General features: G+C 40.4%; 2 protein-coding genes across 3 annotated transcripts in view; one reads left to right on the forward strand and one right to left on the reverse strand.

Annotated features, from left to right (window-relative positions):
• Positions 1-565, forward strand: part of LOC140929900 (uncharacterized) — a 2,924-nt gene extending 2,359 nt beyond the window's left edge. Inside the window, exon 3 of the mRNA XM_073379593.1 lies at positions 458-565. Coding sequence (XP_073235694.1) covers positions 458-565 — 108 coding nt within the window. The remainder of the gene's footprint in view (positions 1-457) is intronic.
• Positions 1-16,012, reverse strand: part of LOC140930222 (integrin alpha-8-like) — a 38,210-nt gene extending 22,198 nt beyond the window's left edge. Inside the window, exons 1-17 of one of the 2 annotated variants that reach the window (XM_073379886.1) lie at positions 15,854-16,012; positions 14,624-14,752; positions 13,539-13,649; positions 12,721-12,765; positions 11,402-11,445; positions 8,591-8,671; positions 8,424-8,482; positions 8,046-8,136; positions 7,776-7,887; positions 6,981-7,078; positions 5,923-6,013; positions 5,536-5,581; positions 4,951-5,061; positions 4,399-4,454; positions 3,240-3,412; positions 2,322-2,459; positions 1,879-1,967 (exon numbers count right to left, since the gene is read on the reverse strand). In XM_073379886.1, coding sequence (XP_073235987.1) covers positions 1,879-1,967; positions 2,322-2,459; positions 3,240-3,412; positions 4,399-4,454; positions 4,951-5,061; positions 5,536-5,581; positions 5,923-6,013; positions 6,981-7,078; positions 7,776-7,887; positions 8,046-8,136; positions 8,424-8,482; positions 8,591-8,671; positions 11,402-11,445; positions 12,721-12,765; positions 13,539-13,649; positions 14,624-14,752; positions 15,854-15,926 — 1,547 coding nt within the window. In that variant the 5' untranslated portion in view covers positions 15,927-16,012. The remainder of the gene's footprint in view (positions 1-1,878; positions 1,968-2,321; positions 2,460-3,239; positions 3,413-4,398; positions 4,455-4,950; positions 5,062-5,535; positions 5,582-5,922; positions 6,014-6,980; positions 7,079-7,775; positions 7,888-8,045; positions 8,137-8,423; positions 8,483-8,590; positions 8,672-11,401; positions 11,446-12,720; positions 12,766-13,538; positions 13,650-14,623; positions 14,753-15,853) is intronic. The other variant, XM_073379887.1, reaches the window with a different exon arrangement.
• Positions 16,013-19,164: the final 3,152 nt, after the last annotated feature.

Genomic DNA, 19,164 nt, shown 5'->3' on the forward strand with positions numbered 1-19,164 from the left:
TATATATATATATATATATATATGTATTTTTTTTTCTTCCTTTACTCTTTTATTTTCATTTGTTTTGTTTTGTTTTTTCTTTTTGTCATTTCGCTTTTTTTAGCCTAGAACTATGATTAGTACGACTATCTAATATACTTATTTTAAGATTTACTGTAGCTCTGCCATTGATTTTCCCATGTGTTATTATGATAATATTTTGTTCTATTTATCTAACTGAGGGAGCCCATTCCTTATAAGCCCGGTGGCTTCTCTTGGGCTTCCTCGCCATGAGAGTTTAAGTAATTAGATTTCATTTGATTTGTATAATTTTTTGGCAAACAAAACAATAAACAATAAACAATTTCCACACTCACAGAAAGTGCATAAGCAGCTGCTGCCATCTGTCGTCTTGTACTCTTCCCGGTTCGATCGCAAAATTATCATCAACGATGTTAACATCTGCTCCGTCTTGTAGATCTTCGCCGTTATCGCTAAATCGAGCACAAAGGTTGTGCAGCATAATGGCACACATGACAAGCTCGGCTGCTGTGGTCATGCTTCTTACTCTCATTCCGGTGTGTAAAGTGTAGAACCTTTTCTTGACGACCCATTAGATCTAGATAATTCGTGTTTTTATGTGGGCCTCACTAAAACGAAACCGAGACCCCTCTACGGCTCGTCTGAAAGGGGGGATCAACCAGTTGTTGCAGGGGTAAGCGGAGTCGCCTAAAATGACGGCTCCCCGGAATGGCCTACGCCCCCGTTCCTCAAAAGCAGGCCCAAAGAGTGCTTTCTCTTAGGACCCTTCAATCATGCCACCTTCCAGGGCACCGACTACTGCAAAAGTAGATCGTGTAATCTGGGCCTGCGACCATGGCTACATTTAGAGATTTGGTGTGGTGGCGGTTAACGTATGCGTCTTCGTCTTGATTTGGTGGGTTGACAAGAACGTGGGTTCCGTCAACACGTCCTGCCACACAGGGAAAGCCTCGTTGCTGCTATGTCTCTGAATATCGCGTCAGCAACCATGAGAGGGTGTTCAGACCATCGAATGAAATCTCGCTTTAGGGTTAATATTGCAGGGACAACACGACGAATGATTTGCCACACTGTTGAAGTGGAGACTTCATGACAAGAGTGCATAACAGGATAGAAAGATGTTTGTTCCAAGGAAATAAAGAAATATTAAAAGTTGTTGTCTTGCAGTCAAAGCTCCTTTGCGCCTCGTTCTGTGCTCCATTTGCGAGCCTATTAATTCTAATAGATGAGCAAAGGTATCCACAGGGAGACGAAACTTCTCTCGGAACTCTCTTGGATTTTCAATGTCTAATGGTCGTCTTTCTGCGAAATTTCGTGGTTGGTGTACAATTTGACGTCTTAGTAGTTCATCAAGTTCCTCTTCGCTTGAGGAAGACATTTTTTCCGCAGAAATATCCTTTTCAAAATGCGTACTCAATGTTTACAAGTGACTTGCGACTTGTGATTTGCACTTGCGATATACAAGTTGGACACGTGTAAAATATAAGTCGGATTTTCGCAAAAACTTCTACCATATTCTACATGACGATATGTAAACCTACACTTGTAACTACAGGCCGGACACATGTAATTTGCACTTGCCACTGTCTTTATTCAAATCTTTTTCACCTAGGCTTGTAAATACAACGGTCCTGCTTGTAAATTACAAGTACAAAGGTTTTACTAAATTGGCCCCAGTTTCAAACCTTGCGCAACAACTCCCAACAAAACCCAAAAAACACGACAGGGTGTGTAAACGGACGCAACAGGCAACAATGATGGGAGTTGTTGGCCATCAATGTTGCGTCCGTTTGCACTGGGCTAAACAAAAAGCCAAACATTTAATTGCCTAAAAGAACATAACAGTAGATTACTTACCCATGTACACCAAATGTTTTTATTTCTCCTGTAACAGATAAATCAGGCTCACAAACTTTGTCAGGTCCACATTGTTTAACGAAATTAGCCTGTGGTAAGGGAACAATCAGGGTACACGTTAGTAAACATTCTATGGTAAACTTATCGCAGAGTAGTAGGCTACTTCTCAGTTTCAAAATATCCAACACTAGAGAAGGAGGTTGACATTTGAGGCCTTACCTATCAACTTCAAACTCTGATCTTCTGATTCCATCTTTTCGAGCTTTATAATTTTTCTGAAAAGCTCTTCGGCAGCCATTAATTATTTGAAGAAATTCATAATTAACGTTTTCAAGAGTTTCTGGTATCAATGATCCACCAATTTCCAAGTCTCCTTAACGTTTTAGCATTTATTTTCAAACATGAACTTTGACATTTTCTGTTACCCTACATAAGTGACTTACCTCTTTTCTACGTGACCGCTGATCAGGGTCATGGTAGTTATTTAATATGGGACAGAGTTTGCAAGAAGGAGAATGGACGAGATCGTAGGTCAGGTCAAATGTTAACGGGGCTATAACGTCCAGAATTTTATCCTTTTTCTACGAGGAAAAAAAAAGGCATGTATCAGTGTGCATCCCTGCATCCGTTTATTCAGTAGGCTCGATTTCCATCGCACTCTCTGGTAGTCCCCTACATGACAGTCTGTTCGGGAAAAGTTATCAGCATGTAGTTCCGTTAAAACCTTTCTTTTGAATTTTCTCAGGTTAAAACCCGTTTCATTAAAATAGAAAGAATTAGGCAAACTTAAGTGGAGCTCTCATGCTAAATGCAACGACACAATGACTTGTTTTTCTTTTTCTGACTGAGCTTCAAAGCCGTCTCCTCTATGACTCGGATCATGACAAGACTAACAAAGTTAGATAACCGATAATATTTTTGTTTTACTGAAGTCCTCCTTAGAGATGTTTCGCCTCCGAGGCAGGCGCAAAAATAAGAGGGAGAGGAGAGGGGACGAACCTCTTCCCATTCCTCCTCCCTTTACCCTTCATCCCCTGTACCTTTCGCTACCTAACACGTGGCTAGGTGATGTCTTATTTACCGGTCAGCATTAGATCCCATCGGCCGTAGCCCCTTTCTCCCCTTACGAAATTTACCCAAGGTAGAACTGTTTTCTCCTTTTATGACACACTTAGATGATATTTCAAGCTGGAAATGTTCATGAAAGTGCAAGTCTCCTCAATTTAAAAGAAAAAAAAATTGATATGAAAGGCAGAAGGATTCGAACCCACGACCCAGAAGGTCCAGTATACCACACTAACACCTAAACCACTGAGCATTTGTTAGATGGTGAGGAAATATGGAAAGGTCGAAGAGCTTACCCTTAAATAAACAGTGTGATTAAATTCGCAGAACGATTTATTTTCCTTTGCCAAGGTGACTTGCTGCGTGATGGCGAAAAAGACTATTTTTCCATCCAAGAAAAACATTCTGCGGTAAGGATCGGAGTCTTTATCTCTTTCAAGCTCGATGGTGTAAGTGACATTCGCAGAACCTGAAAATAGGATAAAAGCAAATACTGCTATATATATATAAAAATGTGGCCGGCTGGGCACCCTGGTTTAAATCAAAACGAAATTGTTGTTTTGATATCCCAGTGGCGGATCCAGGGGAGGGGTCCGGGGGGGGGGGGGGCCGCCCCCCTTTATTTTTGGATCAAAATGAGTCCCAAAGGACCGAAAAACATTTTTTGGAGACCGCCTCCCTCCTTACCTCAGGATCTGATGACTGCCCCCTCCTTATCTCACGGTCTGGGTCCAGCACTGTATCCTACTAAACTATTCAAAGACCCCTACTTTTTAACAATTATTCCTCGAGCCCGAATGGGCTCTGAGCAATAGCCCATGAGGCCGAAGGCCGAATGGGCTATTGACTCAGAGGCCATGAGGGTGAGAGGAATAATTGTTTTTGTAAAATCCAAGTAGTTGGTCAAAAATATCGAGACAAAACAACATTAGCTAGCAAAACGCGATTAATCCGCCATTGTTTTGCATTTCAAAGCGGCGCTTTTCGCTACTAGGGGGCTATAACATTTAGCCTAGTAGTAGCTCAACCAATCAGAATGCAGCATTGAAAATAGAACACTAGTTGGATTTTTCTAATCCGTAATATCGTCGAGACGAGCGCTTTGCGGAGATGAGTGTCAAAACTACTTAGGGGGCGAAGGACGGTTTGGGAGGTGCCTCCCCTCTCTCACTGCTATAAACTTCGACGCCCACCCTCTCGGTACAGATGAAACCAAGATGGCCGGGCCGCCCACAACTGTAACCCTAATCAGTATCGTTAGTGCTTAATCACTATTGTCAAGGCTCAATCATATATATGAAATTACTTTGTGTAGGCATCACAACGTATCCAAGGGCGGTTTGAGATATGGAAACAAGTGTTTATTTAACTGTAAGCGCTCCATCCCGACGGTCTTCCGAAAAAATAGGTTACTAGGAACAGTCTAGTATGCCACACATCAAAAGTACTACTCACCAAAGGACGGATTTGATAATAGATTCTCGAATTTCAAGCAAACGGTTATGTTGATGCTGAAAAGTAAGAAAGTGTAAATAAAGCAATGAGTACCATTCCTAACCTAGACCAAGTTATGGTAATATGACATGTCACTCTTTCTATTCAATAAAGAAGCATCTCAAATGGCTTTCTCTATTCTTTCACGCTGGGTCAGCAGAACGCCTGAAACTGCACTCCAGGAACTGCTGGATGGTAGACCTTTTTTTCCAAACAATCGGTTTTTTTTCGTTTTTCGATTTTTGGCGGGAAATGACGTCACAAGATTAACAGTATAATTTAAACTTCAACGAATGATGTAACAAATAAATATTTTTTAAGGACCATGAGGCAAAAGGCCAATTTCCCGCCATTTTGAGCTTTTCAAAAAAAAATTTTCAAATGCTTTTCTATCCCGTCGTGCCCTTTAAACTGTTGCGTTATCTTTCATGATGGCCATTTTACCTCGGGTGGGTCGTTTAATTAAGTTTCAGCTTGAAAATGTTTTTTTCTTTCTTTTGTTAACTAAAATACCTTTGGTGAAAGACACCATCACTTGCTAATTGTAATGAACTGTTGTCTTCCAGCGCAATGTCTGTAGTACTCAGTATTATTTGACTTTGCATGTCTACAATTGGCCGCGACCTGCCAGGTATAGAAAATAGAACAAAAAATTACGACCCAAAAATAATGAAAGTAACCACGCGTTAAACGTAAGAAAGAAATAGCTTGTTTCCCCGAGACTATTTCGCGCTCTCCCACCTCGATCAATTTGGCGTTTGTGGGCTTAGTACCCTTGTGCTTCTGGTTGGCGGAAGCAAATTTTCCACGCGGCACGACAAATCAGAAGCTCTACCTAGACCTGGGTAGTGATACGTCATCAGTATGGAATTTCTGCCTTCGTTTCTCACACGACGGGGAAATGAGTGGTGGGGCCGCGAAATATGGGCTGTTTTCTTAGACTCCTCTTCATTGTGTTTGCTCAGTATTGATCGCGCAGGAGCACTGACATGAAACTTTCAGAATGCTGACCTGTAATGACTTGGTGTCACCCCCACTAACTAGAACTTGTTCAGTGATAAAATCTGGTCTAAAATCAATTTATAGTGTATTTCTAACCTCAGAAGAAAGGCGTGGTCTGATGAATATGCACCAATGGCGAGATCTACCATGGAAGAAAGGAAATGATTGAGCAATAAGACAAAATAATGCGGCGTGTTCATAATTACAAAACAAGAAAGAGGTTTTGGAAAACGTTTAAAGTGGTGCTGTACTGTTTTTGAAAGCTGGATACAGTGGATGAAAGAGTGAGTGGGTGAATGAATGAATGAGTGACTAGTTAGTTAGTGGGCAGCTGAATGATTGGGTGGATGGGTAGGTGGTTGTTTGAGAAAGCGCGCGATTGAGTGAGTGAGTAAGGGAGGGAAGGAGGGGTAGATGAAACAGGGGAGAGAGGAATGGAAATAGCGAGGAAAGGGGAGTGAGTAAGAAAACGCAATCCTCTACCTGGATAGCCGTTATTGTCAACATCCAAATTACCAGCAAGTGAATATCCGAAAGTCTTTGTACCAGAGGAGAATTGAGAAGCTTCGATTATCTGAACGTTGAAAAATAAGAAATATCAGGAACAAAAATGCGAGGAAAGGTATTTAGTGGTTTTAAAGCCAGAACCTGACATGTGACAGTGACAAACCAACCGAGATACACAAATTCAAAGAACGGGAAAGTATTTTTTTTTCAATCGTCACATTTTAGTGCGCACGTTCCAAGGTATCAGCCTACCACTTGGCGAATAAAAAACTTTAGGTTATGTTATACGGGACGAATTGCAACGACGACTTTTAACGGAACGCAGTGATGAAATGTTGGAAAATGAAGCAACCAATCGAAACAAAGTTGCAAAAACGTTACACCGCTCTGGCTGTTGCGCTAAAAATCGACGTTGTGTAAGATCGTCTCTTTTACAAGAAGAAAACGTGTTTACCGCCAATTTATATGGTTGTTGTTGAAAACGAAAAGGAGTTAAGAGAGTTACTTAGCCTGAGAAAGTTGGCAAATATTAAATTCCCGAGCAATCGGTGGGGTCACAAATATTCGTTAGTGACGTTCTCGATGCCCTAAAAAGAAATTTATACTAGTATGGCTTGTTCCTTATTTCCTTAGGGACAGTTAAGCGAACTAGACGAGGGTTGTCCAATACGGGGACATGACTATATTCCACCGGAAACACAAATAGATTCTACCGACTCTTTGCTTACTTCTATCCGTGGTAGTTAAAAAGGTAGAGAGGTATTTTACGACTAAAGTAGACTCAAGTGGTTGACGACTGGAGCCTAGTGGAGTATACTGAACATTTTTGAACGAAATACGCGAGCGCGCGGACTTGCGTGCGTGGAAATCGCCTCGCGAGAGGAGAGTCTTTTTCCTCCGCGTGTTATCTTCCTCGTGGGCGATGTTTCACGCGCGCGCCCTTCATCACAATTACTCGAAGTCTAAAGTAATTATGTCACTATATGACATCATTATAGGAAACTGACGAAATACTTCGAGCAAGAACCCCAAACCTGTCTAGGCGAAGTCTCGATTCCATCTTTTGTCGCAAAATATATGTAAACTACACCTCCCCTGTCGTTGCCTCCATAAGGTGCACTGATCGCTACCTCTGTTGGTTAAAGAAAATTTTAATAGTCAGATGACAACATTTAAGGTGAAAACGTATTATAGGCAAAATGCTGTCCGACAAGCTCGCACTAATACGGCGATGTGACTTTTCTAAACTCAATACTAGTTCAATATTGGATAGCTCATGAAAAACTCAGTGTTCACGTCACTATATCAAACGCCTTCGCAGCGTGCAAAGAAAGTAGTGACAATAGCCCTGGGCTACTGGATTTTGCAAGGCTGCTGAATTCTGTTTTTACTTGCCCGACCGGCAAGTGAAGTTCAGATCATAGAAGAACTATAATCAATCCCGTTCATAAAAAAACCCTTTCTTTTAGGGCTAGTCGAAATGACTTTTAGGCTAGTGTGTATTAAGTACAGCTTGCCCGAATGGGAAGCTTTAAAAATAACTTTCTTTGCACCCTGCATCGTTAAAAATAATCAGATATTTTTCGTATTTAAGCTCTCTTTTCGGATTCGGATATTTGATGAAGTAATTAGTTGGGCTCGTTAATAATCCCGGGCGGTATTTTGACACAATTTACCATGAATTTCAAGTTTACTTCGTTTCGATCTCTCTTGAGTTCCAGGTTGGCTTCGCGGGTTTCGAATTCAGTTTAATTTTTCTGTAAGTGCGAGCAGCTCTTATCTCTTCCTTTGTTATACTTTGTCACAATCATTTGGCGTATTTAAAATACCTGGGTAACCGTCTTTGTTTAAATCCCCTGCTACTGCCATGGCAAAGCCGAACAAGGAACCCTTCTCCTTTGGACCATCTAAAGTTAATTCTGGCATGTGGTTGAGTGGTGTCTGAAATTCAAAAAAGGTAATTACTATAGACATCAACAAGGATCCATTTTTCCATCTTCTTTCCATAGTTATGCGATTTAGCGGTAAATATGGGAAGAACACGCAGGACGAATTGTAGTTGTGCGAACTAAGGATAAGAAATATTATGCAATTTGTACCTTTTGGTTGTTCATGTACACATACACTCGCCCTTCATCACCGAATTTTTCGTGACGGTGATACGGAGCACCGACCAACATATCTGAAAACCTGAAAGGAATAAAAAATAGACTAAATAAAATAAGCAAACACACGGAATAATAAAATATGTATTACTTAAAATATGAGAAGAAACACCCACGGGACCTTCGCTGGTGTCCGATAAATAAAGGTGTCTGTTTTACTTAAAATATGAGACGTAACGTTTGAAACATCCCTCAGCTACAGTATTTGTCTGCTTAATACAAGTTTCACGGCTGTATTAAGCTACGGAGGACCACACGATGAATCATGGTGCACTCTAAGAATGAAACTACTCAGAGTATGTTTATTTTTACCCGTCATTATTCAAGTCGACTGCACATAGTGACTGCCCGAAGTTGCTTCCCATCTGAAACTAAAGAAACACAAACTCTTATTTAAAAAAATAGGTGCGCGAGCATATAATTATGATTAACATACTGGTTTCGCCAAAATTGAAGTGAAAGACGAAAGTAAGGTATACCTTAGGGTCTTTGGGCAATGGAAGTGTAAACCTTTTAACAAGGCTGTTAACTCTTGCGGATGGAATGCCAAAAGCGACAACCTACAAGAATAAAATGCAATGATGAGTCACTTAGCTGAGCGGCTTGCAAATACTATGTAATTAATATGCATAATACAGTCGAAGCTCTCCATAAGAGACCACCTCGGAAATTGAAAAAGTGGTTGTAACTAGAGCTGGTCGCTTACGAGAATGATCTCTCGTAAGCGACCACATGGTAAAGCAATCGAGAGTGCATGGTCGCTTACGAGAGCTTCAGAAAATCATTGGTAATTGGCCATTTCGGAGTTGCGTAGGGAACTGGGGCGAGTTTCAAATTTAAACTAATCGATAAACTGACACCATCAAATTAACCTGAGATCAGGCCCAATTTGAGCGGTTCTCATACATTCTCTCTAACGGCTACCGCTGAAATTGAAAATGGAGCCTGATCTCAGGTTACCACCAAGTAAAAGGTCATGTTGAGATTGGTTATTTGACCAACCTTGGTGCTCTAAGGTTGAACAGGGATCAAGTTATAACTCTTGAAACATGGTTAAAAATCCATACAAACGTCTGTAATTTTGTTACAGCGTCCCCCCAAACCATATAAACTCCTAATTTTTTTCACAATTTCTGTGATATTCCTGAAAAGGGGCAAACATAGTGATTTTCGAATTAGTTCCTTCCAAGTAGAAGATGCATGACGAATTTTACAGTTTAACAGAATCAAAGAAAGACTATCGTCAACTCGTGGGTACGTTGTTTGAAATAATCAAATGGTTATCAATTCCGGTTTTCCCACAGTAAATTGTAGGAAATGATAGAAATTCAGATTGTTTATCCATATATTTAATCAAGAGGAAACACAATACTTTTCTTGCTGTTTATTGCACTTTATTAAATAAGAGTTATGTATTTAGGTATACATTTAAAGAAAAACAACAAAACAAAAACGGGAAAAAAAAGAAAGAAAAAAAGACCGAAGAAAGAAAGAAATGAGCAGGGCTCGAACCCCGCACCTTCGGCTCGTTGCGAACTTCACCTGACCACTACACCACTATGGCTAAAGACGTCCTTTCAGCGAAAGGTTTTTTATTTAATGCCTTTTCCACGGAAAATCCATCGGCAAACGCCGTTAAAGATGATCGAGCCGCGTAAAACGGCGCTACTGACAGTTTAAAACAAACAACAACAAAAACAGAACGCATTTCACGGTAATGAATGAATGAAAGAACATACATTGTATGCTTAACAAAGCCGATACACCTCGTCTACGAAGTATGATGCAAAACATATGTTTTCTTATCTCGATTTCCGCTGTTACTTTGAAGCTACTGGTCAAAATCACATCCATTTTTGGCTTATACAGGTTCTTAAGAATAGCATGACATGATATTTTCTCACTTTCAGACCACTTTCCAGAAAGCTGGAATTTGTATACAGTTTATCCCCCGTGATCTTGCGGAGTCGAAGAGAAAATGCTCATCTTCTCGTCAATCAAATCCCGAGTTTAACCATCGTACTCATCTGAAAGCCTCCTCCGTGTCTTAAATTTGGTAAGACCTCTAACCGTGCTGTAAAAAAATTGCCACAAAGAAAACTCTCAGTCTGAGCAGCGTACGATGCACGTTCTCATAAGAATTTGATCACACCGAACTTCGGGGAGCGTGTGCTTCATCGGAAACGATAGATCTTCGCACTCTAGAATTCAGATTAACCTCGACCCGATGTCCGTCTACTACGAGTGAGCGAGTGACTAATTTGCATATCCAGTAGTCCCTGCAATAACTCGTGGTACGCTCGCTCGTCCCCACGAGTTAAAAACTGAAAAATATTTTCAAGAGTTTATATGGTTTGAGGGGACGCTGTAACAAAATTACAGACGTTTGTATAGATCTTTAACCATGTTTCAAGAGTCATCACTTGATACCTGTTCAACTTTAGAGCACCAAATAACCAATCTCAACACTATCTATCCACCCGAGAAATTTGGTAATCACGTGACCGTACGTCTGCCTGTTCGTCCCTCCGTCCGTACCAAGGCGAAATGTCACACTCTCTAGCTGGATTGGGAGCCTGCAACTTGATATTGCATACGTTGTTGTGGTCAATCGATAGCGGTCAAAACAGGGTATCGACTAACCAGTATCACATGACCATATCGCAAGCTCAAGTGTCCACTCATCAAGGTTACGTGTTTTGTGAAGTTCTCCGCTGACAAGTTACTAGTTTTCAACTAATCGCAGGCTCAATTCCAATTCTTTTCAATCTCGGTGAATAGTGGCTTTGGGAATATTTCGGTAAATATTTAGCCACTATAGGTGGTTTTCATGCAATCTCGGGAGACACAAATAACAATGATGAAATGAACAAATGCTGGTGGACAAACAAAGCCAGCTAATGAGCGATCTTTTGTTTACCGTCCACCAGCATGGCGGCGATGACGTAACGTGAAAACCACCTATTCACCTCGATTTCAAAGAATAATTGTTAAATATTACCTAATGATGACGTATATCGCACGAATGCCATGCCACGCAGTTTTACAGGAGTATTTTTACTTTAACATTACATGTATCTTGTCTGAAAGCATACTGAAAATAACATATTTCTCCAATTTTTAATTCCTGCCTATGTTGTTGTCCTTCAAGAAAATGTTGCTTTTGTAATGCAAAGCACTCAGTTCGAATATAGATAAGCAATCACAACAGTCTTTGACACTTAAGTATAACGTAGTGTGAAAACGCTAAGCGTCGCTGGTATTAAATCTTCTTAACCTCTGAATAATACCTTTCCTTGAAGATTTCCTGTACGGTAAGAACTTGCAACAAATTCTGTGACAAAAGAACATAAACGTTCGACTTAATGGACCTATTCGGCTAACTCAATGTTGTAACCAATTCAAATCTCTCCTAAGATTCTTTAAAAAATTTGTTTTTGCATCATAATGTGGCATTCACATTTAAATGATATGGAAATTCCTGAAACAAAACGTTTTATTATCAAAGGGTTTGAATAGGGTGCAACATTGAGTTAGCCGAATAGGTCTCTACAGCGGAAGCTCTCGAAAGCACGGGTGGCGCAGTGGTGAGAGCACTCGCCTCCCACTAATGTAGCCCGGGTTCGAATCCTGGCGTCGACGCCATATGTGGGTTGAGTTTGCTGTTGGTTCTCTCACTTGTTCCGAGACGTTTTTCTCCGGGTACTCCGGTATTCTCCTCTCCTTAAAAACCAACTTCCAAATTCCAATTCGATTTGAAACGCGCAGACACGTTTCAGCCAATTCTTAAGTGCTCCGTGGTTAAACAAATCACAATTTACAATTACAAGTGGACATCCTCGAGACTCAAAAAAGTGTCCGTAACTGGGAGCTGGCCGCTTACGGGAATGTAAAAATACAGAGTTTGTTTGGGAGTTGAGAAAAACTTGAAGTTTTCTGAAGGTGACTGTAAGTAGAGCTGTCCGCTTACGACAGTGTCCTTTAGGAGAACTTCCACTGAACTTCAATTCAAACTAGAAACAAAATTGTCTTTGTAAACCAGGCTTATCCTGTGTGAAGCTCTCCACTTGAGAATCGCGAGGTAAACGGTTACGTCCCAATTCTTCGTGACTCACTCCTTTGCGCTAACGGCCGGGTGACTTTCAATTCCCAAGCTAAACCACAGGCGGCCCAGACTCTCTCTCTCTCTCTATATATATATCTGAGAGTTCGTTGGAATCTGAATTTTATAAGAGAATGTATGGAAAACGTACAAGAAAGTCCTAAAAGCCATTTATTGAAAAAACAAAAACGCAATAAAAATTACTCGACTTGAGTTTTTGTTGTGTGTTTTACTGTCTGTTCGCTTCTAGAGCCATTACGAAACCGCCTTATGTACAACTCGAAATCTAAAACTCGCCGGCGGCTAAACCGGGACGGTACTCACGGATTCTATACTCGCCCGGCCCAATGGCTTTATAACGCAAAATGGCGGAAACAACATCGCTTGACGAAGGAGAATTGGTAAGAAGCAGTTGAAGTTCTGTGATAGGTTCCACTCTGTTTTTTCCTTTGTTTTTGCCCTTTTACCAACTAAGCCTAACTTATATAGTGTCGTTATAACTAGTACCTTCTCTGTTTTTTGTTGTAAAAGTTCCGACGGCAACAGCGTATCCTACAGATGAGGAAGGCACAGATCAAAATTTTAGAAGATAAGAAGTAAAGGAATTTGATTTCAGTGATGTAATCGTGACCTATAAAATCTGCACTATGATTTGATTCTTCCCAATTCACTGATCAGACTGATTCTGGCAGCATAAACCGTTTGGTAATTATCGCTCCGGGTGAACTGTTGAGAGCGTTTAACAAGCTTGAAGAAGGTGACTGTTTTGACTTTTTTTAGGGAATGGCAATGTAGAAAACGCTTTCCTTGAAGTCGCGGATGTTCGAGTCAAGTCGAACTCCAAGCACTTTAGAAGCTGACACTCAACTTACTCCTAGTACCAAGCTGACAAACAACGTGTCAATGCATTTAAAGACAAGAACCAATTGAAAATATTATTTTGAAATACACTAACACGTTTTTAAATCAGGTCCAAACTTGGAAAAATATTAGTAGAATACAATAGAATAATCTTTATTATCCTTTTGTTGATGTACATGGTTAATATTACAATCTGGTAGACTTACTTACAACAGCAGATTAATTAAATTTAATGAAAATAATGTGCGAGCTAGAAAGCTAAATGAACCAGTTGGTTTCCTTCTTAGCTCCCTGAACAATATAGGTTCTAGGTAGCAGGTAAAATCAAAAAAGTACAGTGACAAGAAAAAAAAAACAAAGAAGGAAGAACTTATTTAAATGAGGTATGCTGCTTCAACAGCAAGACGAAAATTTATTTCTTTAGTGGTTCTGACAGTACATAACGTCGGAACTACATTACTCACCAAAGTTTTGTCCAGTTCGATCTTTTGGTCTGCTTTCATCTTTACCATCAGCCCAAGTGGTGTAGAACGTCGTGTCCGGCTCCACAGGCACGTTAAACACTGACATAGAACCTGCAACGAAAGGGAAATGCTGCCAACTTCCTTGAGTTTGTTAAAGTTTCTAAATAGTAGGGCGCGGCGTGTGTTTTGTTTACAAGACTCGAATGTCCATTGAATGAAAAATAACACTTTGAGGTGACAGACTAACTCCCACGAGACGCCCTGAGCGAATGGAATTCTTAGCACACCAAAGAACGTAGAAAACGGTAAAATAGGGCCTTCACTACATGCGCCTCCTCTCCCTTTCGCGTGTTTCCCTCGCGCAGCCTTGGCCCCCAGGCTTTTCCCTCAAAAATTTTTTTAAGGGAAAAGCCCTGGGGACGAGGTTGCCCCTCGCGCGCCCTATAAAAATTGGCCACGCATGCTGGATAAAACGGATACCAAATATCAACTTACTTAAACCCCTTTCGTACAACTAAAATTTTACACAGGGGTAACTTGGGCAAAAAAAAGAGTTTAGAAATCAGAAATCAGAAAGGTACGAGGGGTTTTTCCTTTCTTTCTGTTGCTTTGCGGCTCAAGTGCAAACGAGAAGAAAAAATTAAACCTTTGGAACGAGTGATAAAGCTTTCTCCCAAGTATTTCTAGGGATATTTGTAGCTAAAAACCCCATTAAGAAAATCTCGGGTGCTTTCCATTGCCAAACAGACCAGTCAGAAACCAATGCAACTAGAACGACATTGTTCAATTGAAGCAAAGTTTTCAACCGGACCGAAGCGTTCCATTTACGTTTAGACCAAAATATTGATTACTTCTCTGCGAAGTGGGACTAGAAACAATATTTTTGAAAGTGGAACGGTAAGTTTCGGTCGGACCAGACCGACCAGTCAAAGAGGACTAGCTCTGGATCGAAGGTGGACCACTTTGACCAGAAAGTTTTCAAGCGGAGCGAAGCGTTCCATTTATTTCTAGACCAAAATTTCCAAAAATTTTGGCATTATGGAAAGCACCCCTCATCTAAAAATATCAAGAACGTTTGAACTTACCATCCAACTTCCGGCCAGGTAGTCCCATTACATAAGTTTGAAATCCGCCGTTTGTCAGCATGGCTCCACTGAAGCCTTCTAGGCACGTAGCATCTTTTATGTCCTTATAATTATCATTTGTCGGATCATCTAGAAATAAAGAACAAAATTTTAAAACCCTACCTGGAAGAGTAGCAAAGCAGTCATTGGTTACTTTGAGGTCACATGACATCTACAATGAAACTGTTTCCCGCCAAAATCTCTGAGCGGGATACACTGCAAAATCTATGACGTCAGAGGGTAACATTGTACTGTTACCCACTAATGTTGACCGACGACCGCTGTTAACAGCGAGGCTTAATGAATTTCCAGCTTCAAACTTTCCAGCTATATAACAAATCACTTAAAGACTGGTCCCTCGAGAAACATTTAATTTTGTTTCCCTCGAATCTCAATGTAGCAAAATTTACTGTTTTCCTCGGGACCAGTCATTAAGTGTTTATTATTACGCAGGGGTATAAATAAGCACCGACAATCGACGAAACGAGTCAGCTACTTTGCTCATAGAAGTCGGCTAGTTTTATGCCATCGGAGCTGGAAATGAAGTATCATATTAAAGAAAGATTCTGTCAAAACATGTTAAAACAGTCACAATAGTTAAATATTTGACAATAAGTGACTGGCTGCTACATTTTGAATGATGTGCAGTGTCAGTGCTACTACTCACTTTCATTTACTTCATATTCATTGTTTTCCAAGAAATGTATTATACACATAAAAACTGCCACTATTAATTAGTATTGTACTCACCTTTTCCCGAGAAAGCTGGAAATTACCTTTTAGGGATTGGAAATTTTTTAGATATTTTCTGGGCTAGCATGTCCCACTGAAGAACGGGCCTACTGGTCGAGGTTACTCTATTCAAATCTGCGGGCTTCTTCAATTTTTATTGAAACCCCTGATTGCGAAAAATTTTCGTATGTCGTGGGCTTTTAACGAAGGATTTGGGACATCGATACAAGAAAAAAGGGCAGCCTTTTAACTGTACACTGGTTAAAAAAGGTTACGGATTTTTTTTGCTTTCGAATCGAAACAGAACGCTCACGAAGGACTGACTAGAACTATGGGATGATAGAACTAGAAAACAATTCTGAATCAGCTTATTCCAAAAAAGTCCAGTTTAGGCTGAATAAATACTGATCACTTTGAAAATATTACGAGCGTAATAGATAAGAGGATATTTATGCCTACCACCGTGATCGCAGGTTTGTTTAATCTTCTCCGCGTATTCTAAATTGTTCTGAATAGTAAAACATTTTCCCATAAGTATTCTGTCCTTCTTATTCGGGTTGGTTACTCTACCCCAGTATGTATATCTCGGTGCACAAACCTACAAAAATCAACAAGAACCGCCCCCTGGTTAGCTCAGTTGGGAGAGTGCCGGTCTGCTGAGCGGGAGGTCGCGGGTTTTAACCAACAACAACCCGCAACAACCAACAATCAGAGTCTTTAAATAACTAAAAAATCTTGGAAGAAAAAAACCTTCATGTTAGCGAAGAATTTATTTCCAAGGGTAAAATATTTGGGGCAGTAGAAGAGAAATGATTCGACAGCAAAACTATCATAACTAAAATGACAACTATTATTTCATGATAAAATCAAGCGTCTCCAAAAAGGACCGCCGTGCGCAACTTACAAGTTTTCATATTCTCATGCAAATAAAACTCATTTTTACATGAAACGTTTTGGACTCAGGCTCGTTTTGAAAGTTAGCGGTTTTGGAAAAGTAGGAAGAAGCCTATTAGAGAGGAGAATTGTGACGTCAAGTTACCATCGTAGCAAAAACTAAGCAACGACGAAGGCGACGCGAACGGTAAAAAAGCAATAGGTTTATATTAGCAAAACAAAACACTTGCATCCATGCGCGGACAAACAAAAGGCTGATTTAGCAACAGAACGGGAACGTCAGTTGACGACTGCGCGCGCAAATCAAATAACTGGCTTGACCAATGGCAGAGGTGCAAATTGCGCACCGAAAGTCGAATTTAGTCCTTTCCGCGCCTTTCCCGTCGTCAAATGACGTTCCCGTTCTGTTGTTAAATCAGCCTAATTTCGTCAGCGCTACGCAGGCTAAGAAAAAACTAACACTGAGTGTGGGTGTTCCTACCAGCACTTTTCCATCGTTAGTGGTGGAAGGCGAAGTGACTACCGTTGCTCCAAGCCACTGCCCACTCTTTTCTTCTTTATCTGTTTGACCTGTGGAGATATTCAAACATTCAACCATTTCATACATTTCTTTTTTAAAAAAACATGCCTTCGCATCAGTGGTATGTAATTCTGGAAATAATGGTCCAGTTTTGTTATTCAAGAATATATATAGGCATGGAAACTGTTTCCTGTCATCTATTGCTACGGATGGCAAGGATGGACAAGGATGAAGCTTAAAAAAAATTGGGCCAACTTTTTCAAGTTTTAATGCTACGCGAAATGCAAGGATACATCAGATCAATTGTATCAATTCCCTCTTCTAAGCCATCATTTTGCGTTTTTTGCCTTAAGTGAGAAGTAAGTGTTAAGGTTAGCTTAGGGGAGGGGTAAATGGGCAGTTTCCCAGAAACATAATTGATCCCAAACATCAACCAAACAAGGTCTTCATGGCCGTGCATAACGCTACAGGAACATTTTGTGTATAAGGCACAAGCCGGGGCACAAGCTAATGATGTCAGTGACTAATTGATCTAAAACTGCCATATCCTCCTAAGATAGAACCTTTAGTGGCTTAGAGAGGGTCTTTGGAGCATTCCAAAAGCATATCACGCGTTCCATGCCCACGAACGTTACGTTGCGCAGAAGTGAGTGACGAGCCAAAAGAACGTTTGCGTGGGAGGCTACCTCTGATGTCGATATCGTGAAAGCTCAGAAATAGCTTTCAAGCATTTTTTAAAATTCAATTAGCGTTCCAAAAAAATTCCAGTTACGTAGACAACAGATGAAAGTTTAATATATTCGTGTGTGGCTCAGAGCGACCTTAACAGACTATGGCAGACCGTCTGATTGTGTGACCTCGTCACGTATCGCAGGTCCGCCCCAATGTTCGTTACTGTGGGGAGATTGCGTGACGAACGAAGAGAATGTCTACGTGAAAGGTTAAACTATGGCATGACCTTAAACAAAAAAATCACCTCTGAATATTAAAAGACACACCCATGCAACTCTCGGATAACGAAAGAGGCGACACTTTGACTTAACCTAGCAGTAGCTGCTTTAATTTCTACTCCCTCTAACTTCACTTCTGCTGACTTTCTCCTCTGATCCCGACATTTTCTCCGAGAATTTCCGGAATTAATACAAATGCAACCAGTTCACAGAAAACATATGTTCTGAACATGCGAAAACCCAAGCGAAAATAAAGGTATGACTAATATTGTATTATAATTCCTGTTTAAGAAGTTAACAGTAAATGTCCGGGATTGTACGTAGTTTACTTTGAAAATGTTTTTGAAAAAAGACGCGGCGCCAATTCTCAAAAGAAAATTAAACAGACACGACACCTATTAAATAAGCCGACTTCGTACTTACTATTTTAAATAATACATCAGTCGCGCGATTACAAATATAATATATCATCTTGAAATGGATTGTCTTCAAACTCTCCTGGGAAAATATTTGGATCACGGTCTCTTTAGACCAGAATTTTTTCACGTCCGGTGCAATTACTTTAATTAAGATCAATCAATAAAGAAATTCATTTAAGGCAACCGCAAACTTTCCAAAAAAACACGAAAGGAAAAGATAAAAACAATTGATCAAATTATACAAACAGCTGGCCAGGAGGCTCCAGCCAAAGGTGAAAATAATTGCTCTGTTTTCATAATCTGCTGAAGAGGTGCTAAAAGCTTTTGACCACCCGAGATATGACAGTCTGTTACCCGCTACAAATGTTCTTTACGCCCAACGGAAGTTTAACCAATTAAGAGAGATCAATGCCCTTAGGGAAAAATGGGAACACTGAGGTCCCATTATTCTCCCGGCTCCGTACACTACAAGCTGTCATGGTCGGATTGTTATGGAACATTTGTGCATAACACATGAATGTCAGTCTCAATTAACTCAGATGTGTGTGTTTTTGCCGAAAAAACTGAATTGGTTCGGATACTAGACGGGAGATATGAGGGACCTTACAAAACCATGATGAAAACGGAAAATTGTCCACGTTGTGGTCGGCAACGACAAAAAAAAAAACACAGTGGGTTTTAGCGATTAAAACAACAAGTTGAAAATATCATCCCTTTTTTGTGGTGAGTTTCTTTGCCATCCCTGCACAACTAGCTACGATATGAAATGAATTTTCCTCTTTTGAGAGATGAGCATCTATCTGGGCTCGGCGGACTAGGACTCTTCTCAGCTTAAATTTAATCTGCCCCACCTAACTAAGCGAGATGAAATAATCGAGAAAAAAAAAAACGGGATAGGTCGCAATCAGGTTAATTAGTTCACCCTGTATACTAAGTTATATCCGGCCAATTCGGCCCAGCAGCCTGCGACACAGACGAAACTCGACT

This window comes from Porites lutea, chromosome 3, assembly GCF_958299795.1.
Source record: "Porites lutea chromosome 3, jaPorLute2.1, whole genome shotgun sequence".
In the NCBI taxonomy this organism is placed as follows: domain Eukaryota; kingdom Metazoa; phylum Cnidaria; class Anthozoa; order Scleractinia; family Poritidae; genus Porites; species Porites lutea.